The 8,619-nt window shown below is 38.6% G+C and overlaps 2 protein-coding genes across 5 annotated transcripts in view; one reads left to right on the top strand and one right to left on the bottom strand.

Annotated features, from left to right (window-relative positions):
- LOC109829271 (lipid phosphate phosphatase 2-like) overlaps positions 1–4,695 on the top strand; it is a 5,711-nt gene extending 1,016 nt beyond the window's left edge. The window contains exons 2-9 of one of the 2 annotated variants that reach the window (XM_020396458.1): positions 477–539; positions 610–842; positions 935–1,022; positions 1,395–1,504; positions 1,631–1,727; positions 3,275–3,463; positions 3,565–3,624; positions 4,356–4,695. In XM_020396458.1, the coding sequence (XP_020252047.1) occupies positions 627–842; positions 935–1,022; positions 1,395–1,504; positions 1,631–1,727; positions 3,275–3,463; positions 3,565–3,624; positions 4,356–4,531 (936 nt within the window). In that variant the 5' untranslated portion in view covers positions 477–539; positions 610–626 and the 3' untranslated portion in view covers positions 4,532–4,695. The remainder of the gene's footprint in view (positions 1–476; positions 540–609; positions 843–934; positions 1,023–1,394; positions 1,505–1,630; positions 1,728–3,274; positions 3,464–3,564; positions 3,625–4,355) is intronic. The other variant, XM_020396459.1, reaches the window with a different exon arrangement.
- Positions 6,258–8,619, bottom strand: part of LOC109829270 (60S ribosomal protein L26-2-like) — a 6,735-nt gene continuing 4,373 nt past the window's right edge. Inside the window, exons 1-3 of one of the 3 annotated variants that reach the window (XM_020396456.1) lie at positions 7,085–7,182; positions 6,868–6,995; positions 6,258–6,782 (exon numbers count right to left, since the gene is read on the bottom strand). In XM_020396456.1, the coding sequence (XP_020252045.1) occupies positions 6,452–6,782; positions 6,868–6,989 (453 nt within the window). In that variant the 5' untranslated portion in view covers positions 6,990–6,995; positions 7,085–7,182 and the 3' untranslated portion in view covers positions 6,258–6,451. Of the gene's footprint in view, positions 6,783–6,867; positions 6,996–7,068; positions 7,183–8,619 lie in introns of those variants that run through there. The other 2 variants (XM_020396454.1, XM_020396457.1) reach the window with 2 other exon arrangements.

Below are 8,619 nucleotides of genomic sequence, written 5' to 3'. Positions count from 1 at the left end.
TTTTTTTTTCGTTTTTTTTTTTTTTTTGTTGAGGAAACACAGATGCACATTGAAACGTGTATTTGTGACTCTGTATCGGATTTTCTATGTTGCTTCTTTTTTCCACGTACGATTTTAATCATTGATGACTAAGGTACCTTTAATAATAAAAATTCTTCGAAACCTTAACATGTTCAATAATGGAAGCCTCCCAACCTTAACGTAGTACTGAAAGGTCAATGGAATATTCATGAAAACTTATCACATGTCGACCTTTGGCTTATTATCGTGCGCTCGTTATTTTTAGTATTAGTTTCACCTTTGAGCAGACAGTTTATAAACGAGTACGTTGTGGCTTTGACATTTTAGCGCGCGGTAAAAACAAATTTGTCTTTCGCAATTTGATCTGTTGCGGCCGCCGTTGATTTTGAGATACATATATACCTTCCACAATCATGTATAACAATTATATTGTTCTCTTGGGCTCACAACCGCAGGGGTCGAATAAAGTTAATTCTTCGCGATATCTACCACTAATTCTGAGACCATCGTAAATCGACATTGTGCACATCGAATAAAGTTAATTCTTCGCGATATCTACCACTAATTCTGAGACCATCGTAAATCGACATTGTGCACAGGAGAAAATGGCTGAAACCCATCCGAGCGGTCATACTCTAAGATCCCATGGTGTGAAGGTGGCAAGGATTCACATGCACGACTGGATTATACTCCTGCTTCTTGTGGTGACTGAAGGCGTATTGAACATTATAGATCCCTTCTACAGGTTCGTAGGAAAAGATATGATGGCTGATCTCAAATACCCTTTCAAGAAGAGCACCGTGCCATTGTGGGCTATTCCAGTATGTACATTTTACTCCTCTAGCTTTGATGAGATGTCATGTTATGAAATTTGCGCGAAAAAATAATGACCGTATTTCTTTGATTTTGTCAGCTTATTGCAATTTTATTGCCTTTCGCAATATTTAGCGGAATCTATTTCAAGAGGAGGGATGTCTATGATTTGCATCATGCAGTACTGGGTAAACATGACGTTTGTAATTTCATTATATACAGTATATCACAGAAAACCGTCTAAGGTTTGCACGATTGACGGGAAAACGTCCTATGGTTTTAAAAGTGACATCTTACCCCCGTTCTTTAATTTCTACAAAATTAACTTGGATTTAAAACTAATATCATAGAATATGACAATTATATATATATGGTCATCATATTCATTGATTACATAAAAAAACAGACAGGTTGTTTTACTAGAAATTGGAAATGAGAAGTGTCACTTTGAAAACCTTACTTTGTCGGTCGGTCAATCATGCAAACCTTGGGGGGGATTATCTGTAAAATTTACCCTTCTTTATATACGAATCGACCTACACTGAATTGTGTCCAAATAGGTCTTTTGTACGCGGTGCTCATAACCGGCGTTATAACGGACGCGATTAAGGATGCAGTCGGCCGACCACGACCAGACTTCTTCTGGCGTTGTTTCCCCGATGGAAAAGAGGTGCATAATCCAATATAAGTTGATGCTTTCACTACTTCTTTTTTTTTTTACTTAGAGCTCAGTTTTGTTTCAGTCATTTGCTCTCTTTTGAGAATAGTCACGTACACAAGTTGATGTTAATTACAGGCTTATGATCTTGCAAGACATGGAGATGTAATATGTCATGGAAATAAGGGTGACATTAAAGAGGGACATAAAAGTTTTCCCAGTGGACATTCTTCATGTAAGCACTAGGAAAACCATCAGCTCAGTATTGACTGTTGCAGCGCCAACACATTTTTCACTGATTTATAGCTTCTTCGACATCCGTGACGAAGTTGCCATATCCAAATTTTAGAAATATTTTCAGCGCCTGATATTATTGGTACCGCTGTTGTTGCTTCGTCAATAATATTTCAGTTCGTTAGTAGAAGGTCAGAGGTCGGTCTCTAATAAGTAAAATAAGGACAATCAACTAAGATTTTGGTCATGCGTAGGGTGGCTATGAAATCCATCAATAAGAGGAAGCGATAAGATGATAGTTACATGGGACTAGGAGGATTGGGATAGGTCCGAGAGAACTTGGTTAGAAGCAATTAAGAAGAATTGGTAACAACTAAATTAACAGTGTAAAAGAATCATGTAGCTAACTTTGGGTGTGTTTGGATGGTGGTTAGAGGAAGGAAGTGAAAGTAAAGTTTCATTTTAACCTTGTTTGAGAGTTTTTTTTTAGGGGTTAGAGGATGGAATGGAATGTTAAATTTTCCTAAATTTTTCTTCCCCCGCAATTTGGACGGTAGAGGATGGAATGGAAATTAGAATAAAATTTCACAGTATGGTAAGATAATTATACCATTATGACATTAAAATCAATGGCTAAGATATATCATCATCTTAATAACATGCAACATGCAAAGGTATTTATGTAACTTTATATATATTCACTTCATTTCCCTCCTTTTTATTAAAACTCTCAAACAAGATAAAATAAATTTACTTTCATTCCTTTTACTCAACTCCCAAGCAATATTTTGTCTTTTCACTCTCCTTCTCTACCTTTCCTTTCCATTATTTAACTTTCCGTCTAGTAGTAAATTCCCAAACAAAGCGCAAAAGTTTGGATAAAGGCTTTGTTCTTGTTTGCCGTTGTTGCTGTTGTATTTATTTCGCGTGCACCAGTCGATCCTTTAGAAAAAGCCCAATCATATTCATCGCCTTATATATTATACGAAGCACCCCAATACTAAATCTTTGCTACCCTCAATTGGTTTGTTTATACTTTTTTGGAGCCAAACAGGCGATTTGACTTTGGAGGGGGTAAAAACTTTGTTTCTGGTTTCCACGCTAGCGCTTCTTGTAGTGGTTTCTTTTAATAAATTTTTTTTCTTTCTCCTGATGGTTTATTTTAAGAATAATTTTTCAAAACAGGTCGATTTAGCTTTTTATTTTTCAAAATCGACCGTTTTTTTTTTTTTATCAAAATCGACCCGGTTTTGTGATTAGCAGGTTAATCACTATCCTAAATAGTCAGGGTTGCCAACCCCGACTATTTAGGAGGGTGTTAAACCCTAATTAAAGGCCTTAAACCCTAAAAATTAATGTCCTAATTAGTCGGGGTTGGCAACCCCGACTATTTAGGATAGTGATTAGCCTGCTAATCACAAAACCGGGTCGATTTTGATAAATAAATAAAAACGGTCGATTTTGAAAAATAAAAAACTAAATCGGCCTATTTTGAAAAATTGTTCTTTATTTTAAAGAACACTCTATCATTTACCGGTGTGAATGCAGGGTCATTTGCTGGTCTAGGTTTCCTAGCGTGGTATCTTTCTGGGAAGATCAAAGCTTTTGACAGAAAGGGCCACATTGCAAAACTCTGCGTCGTATTTTCTCCTATTCTGGTTGCAGCTCTTATTGCGGTTTCTCGGGTTAATGATTATTGGCATCACTGGCAAGATGTATTTGCTGGTGGACTGATAGGTCCATATTTCTCCAGTATTTATCATGAATTATTTCGTTGAAAATACTTAAATATCTTTATAGATAGTTGCTCAAGTCAGAGAAAAAATTTTCCTTTGCAGGATTGGTAGTTGCTTCATTTTGTTATCTGCAATTTTTCCCACCTCCTTATGATGCACAAGGTACACTCCAAAGCACCTAATTTATAACCAATAAATCTATTCGGTCCCTCGGATTTATTTTATTTTCCTTATGATGACGTGAAAACATCGACATAAATAGTCGATCCCAGTAGCAGAACTACAAGTTCTCTTTCACTGTTAGGTTGATACGTTAGGAAATATTCGACCTTACCATAGCTTCGAAGTTTTGTTATAATGGTTGAGGAGCTTAATTAAGATGACATCAGAGCAATCGAGGTTTAAATCATACTAGCCGTAAATTTAATACTGATTTTAAAAAAATTGTTATTGATGCGTGAGTTCGAATCATAAAAATAGCGCTCAACCTGCGGGATTTTAGTATAATAGTTAGAAGGGCTTTATTTAAGAGGAATGACGAATAGAAAATCATAGTACCCAAAGGAATAAAGAAATAGGCACAAAAGACTGCGAAACTAGCCATCTCCACTCTTATTTGACAGTAGACAGGCTATTTTCTATATCACAGTTATCTCTTATTTGACAGTAGACAGGCTATTTTCTATATCACAGTCATTACTAACCAGTAGATTGATCAAGATTTATCCAACTATAGCAGCCATCGTATCTTGCTAATTGGATTATTTCTCACTTTTCACTCAACTAAATCAAATTAAAGTGACCATGGTTGAGAAAGTGAGCTCCCTATGCCTGTACTTCTACAACAATCTCAACGGCTTGAGTACTGAAACTTCTGATACATCTTCATGCAGGTTGGGGACCTCATGCATATTTTCGTATGTTAGCCGACCAGCGCAGAGATTTACAGCCAACAACACTTGGTTCCCTCATATCAAGGCCTCAGGATTCAGCCGAACATCGTGCTGAGATGAACATGGTGGATTCAAGCCCAGCCCTTGACCAACTGGAAACGGGCAGGAAACTTTAAGTTTGGATCGGCGAGTTACATGAACAGTTGGTGATCTTTGTTATTGTGTAATTATGTTTTGAAACCCTAATGTAACTTGAACTTGTATGTTTATATTATATGTACACTGTAAGACCCTAAAAAAAATTTAGTGATGGGTTGCAAATTGCAATGAGCTTTTGACATATTTACAGTGCACACGCTACCACAAACAACATAGTCAACATGACCCCACTCAATCCTAGACATCACTATAGGAAATGGGTTTCTTATACAATGCATTCACAATCTGTGAGTTACAAATGCCGATCTTCCTAACTTTAGAAAAGCTGTGAAACACAAAATGCAAGAAGAGCCGGCAATAGTCAAATCTTACTATTGAATACGCATTGCCAAATACCAAAAACTTGTTGCTACCCGATGCTATGTAGCATTGCACTCGATACATAGATAACAATATCAAGATACTCCCAGCCAATCCTAAAGATAACTACATAAAATGAGTTGTTTTATCTACGCTACTACTTCCAAACTATTTTCACACGGCAAAAGGCAAAAATGTGGGTACATAATCTTTCAACCTTTTTTCAAATAAATTGATGAGCCATCAGAGTACCACAGCACTTCTCTCTTGTAGTGTGGGATTAGTTTGAAAAAGAGTGGCGTAGTTAATATTACCATAGAGAATAGACCTTTTTATAGTACTAGCCGCAGCTGTTTTCATTCGGTAAGTCTAAAACCTCAGTCACAGGCTATATTCTATACCTATTTCATTGTCATTCCATAAGGTGGTCAAGCAATAGTCACAACCATTCTCCTAATCAAAAGTACTAGCATGAAGAAGCAATTTGTTAATATCAACTCGAAGTACATTAAAATGACATACGAGTGTGCAACTAAGATGGTATCCAACTTGCAAGGCTACACGATATAAAATGCATGAAAGAGAATGCACGGACACCACAAACCAAAAATTAAGATACAAAAGCAGCATTACAAATCTGCAAACAAAGTATATAACACATCTAACTATAGTAGCCACAGCATGAACAACAAGTAGGGATCAACCCTAGAGATCATTGTAGAAGAAGCGCCTTCATCACTACTCACGATACCTCGAAACACAATTTTTGACGTGGATTACGGGACTTCTTTTCTTCTCGTCGAGCAAGGGTTTTAGCCCCCAGATCAGAACCCTCTTGAGCAATAACAAACTAGTAGGGGACTCTATATATAGACCCTTGCCTAAGACCCTGCCGAGATCAAAAGAAATTTTGTGGCAACCATTTGCTAAAACTGAAAATGGAGGGGGTGAAGATGAAACGACTCCAATCCAACCACCAGTAGTTGGATTGACGTCTTTGATGACCCTATTGTCATGCCGAGATCATCCTGACGAGTATGATATCGAAGTGCTCAAAGTTCGACGTTTTACAACCTCAATAAGCCTCCAACACCACACTTAGCAGTCGTTAACAATTAAATAAATTTACAGAATCATAACTGAACCTACAATAAAAAATCTAAACAAGCACTAGTAGCACCATTACCAAATGAATAGCTCCTCTTACTAACTAAACTAACAAAGCTTCAAAGGACTCGAGGTTTAACACTACCATCTACAATGTAATCACATTGTATAGATTAAGCCCTAGAAACCACTACAAAATGAATTTATACACTAACATTAGTAGTCGCAACCAAAAATAATTTCAAAGCAATGATCAAGATCAATCAAAGAGAGCGCTATAAAAATGGGGTCTTCACACTACTCATAATAACACAAACTAGATTCAAAAAAAGTACCTTCACCAAACTCTCTCAAGTCTTGAAAAAACATTCATCGGCGAGTGCTACCAGTATCATCGCCATTAGACACCTAAAAAGTACGGAACAAAACCCCTCAAATTCAATAACTAGATAAAAGACTCAGCTTTTTCTTCAATCGATCTCCTGGAGCGAAGCGGCTCCTCCAGCGGCGGCGGCGGCGACCTCCTCGGCCGAGAACTTCCCCTTCGCCTTGTCGGCGGCCTTGCGGTCGAGCAGCGCCTTCCGGTCCTTGTCCAGCTTCAGCTTCGTGATCACAACCTTGGAGGGGTTGATGCCGACGTTGACGGTGGAGCCGTTGACCTTCTCCCTCGTGATCCGCTCCACGTGGATCACCCACTTGCGCCTGTAGACCTGGACCACCTTGCCGTCCCGTCCCTTGTAGGTCCCACGGACGACGAGGACCTCGTCGTCCTTGCGGATCGGCATCGAGCGGACGTTGTACTTGCAGTGGCGGATCTACAACATTTTTGGTGGTGGTTCAAAATATACACTAAATTTTTTTCTCAAATAATGAGCGGACGTTGTACTTGGACCGGAGGTCGGCCGAGAGGGGGGCGCTCATCAGGACGCGGCGGACGCTGGACGGGGCGGTGAAGTGGGCCCGGCGGCTCTTGCGGCGGGAGCTGGACACCCTTGGGTTGAACTTCATCGTGCCCTGCACAAGAACAAGAAAAAAGATGAAGTTTTTCTGAAGTTGAGTTGGGGGATGAGAGGAAATGGGGGATTAGGCTAGGGTTTCTTTACTCTGTGATCGAGTCTAGGGTTTTGAGAAGAGACGGATGGTTAGGGATTGAGGATTTATATAGGTGAGGGTTGGGGTGGTTGGTTTTGATCAGGGCCGTTTGTGGAAGAAGGAGCGGCTGTTGATGGATTGGGTTGATTTGGATGCGGAGGGCTGTTTTTGGGCTGGATTGTGGAAGAAGGAGCGGCTGTTGATGGATTGGGTTGATTTGGATGCGGAGGGCTGTTTTTGGGCTGGATATTGTAGTTGGGCCTTGTACGAGCGTTTGGTTATTGAAAAAAAAAATAATAATATGTAATTAAATAAATAAACCTTTTTGAAAGGGCTAAATACCCATATTGGTATTTTAATTCCACCCCATTTACTAAGAAGATATTTTAATTAGACAAACATGTTTTAAGATATTTTAATTGATTCAACTTATCAACAATGTCATTTTTCTCGTCGGCGATCAATTTTTCGACGAGAGCTCGTCACGTGCGTGGCACGTGATGGCTTAAACTGTTTTTTAGTTGCTGATGTGGCACGGATATATCCTATTTTGGGTGAATTGTGATTTTTAGAGGATTAATTCCCGCCTAAACACTACCACGTCAGAAAATCTGTGTCACATTAGCAGCTAAAAAATAGTTTGTCACGCACGTAACGAGCTCTCGTCGGAAAACTGGTCGCCGACGAGAAAAAATGCCTTGTTGGTAAGTTGAATCAATTAAAATACCTTAAAACATGTTTGCCTAATTAAAATACCTTCTTGGTAAATGTGGTAGAATTAAAATACCAATATGAGTATTTAGCCTTTTTGAAAGAAACACATCTCCTTGGTTTAAGAAAGCTTGTTTTGGAATACGTTTTCCTTTTTTTCTTTTTTCTTTTCCTTTCTTTTGCCAAACCAAAGAAGAGAAACAGAAAATAATAAAAATACTCTTTTCTAAATGAGTAAGTTAGGATCTTTCCTAGAGAGTTCCTTTGTTGAACCGAACATCCTCTTATACCCTCGCCTGGTTTTTAACAATGTGTGTGTGTATGTATGTATGTATATATATATATAGATAGAGAGAGAGAGAGAGAGAGAGATATTAATGGGTATCATTATCATAGGAGGGGATTTCCTCCTTAACGCCTCTAAAATCACATGATTGAGCGATATTATAGATGATCCGCTCCGTTGAACCTGATCTACATATTCTAAAACCCCAACACACCAAGTTTGGGGTGAATCCGTCGTTGTTTGACCCTCCATCGAGCCATGTGAAAAGTTCTATTCATTCAAAACCGTTAAAATTGATACGAGTGGATGAAGGGTCAAACGACGACGGGTTCACCTCAAACTTGGTGTGTTGAGGTTTTAGAATATGTAGATCAAGTTCAACGGAGCGGATCATCTATAATGTCGCTCAATCATGTGATTTTAGAGGCGTCATAGGAGGAAATCCCCTCCTATGACAAGGATACCCATTAATCTCATATATATATATATATACTAGTTTTTACACACGTGCAATGCACGTGATTTAATACCATGATTAAGTATTTTTGG

The sequence above is a fragment of the Asparagus officinalis genome, chromosome 1 (genome assembly GCF_001876935.1).
Source record: "Asparagus officinalis chromosome 1, Aspof.V1, whole genome shotgun sequence".
In the NCBI taxonomy this organism is placed as follows: domain Eukaryota; kingdom Viridiplantae; phylum Streptophyta; class Magnoliopsida; order Asparagales; family Asparagaceae; genus Asparagus; species Asparagus officinalis.
The sequence above is the reverse complement of the archived record's forward strand: the minus strand, read 5'-3'. Positions and strand labels throughout refer to the sequence as shown.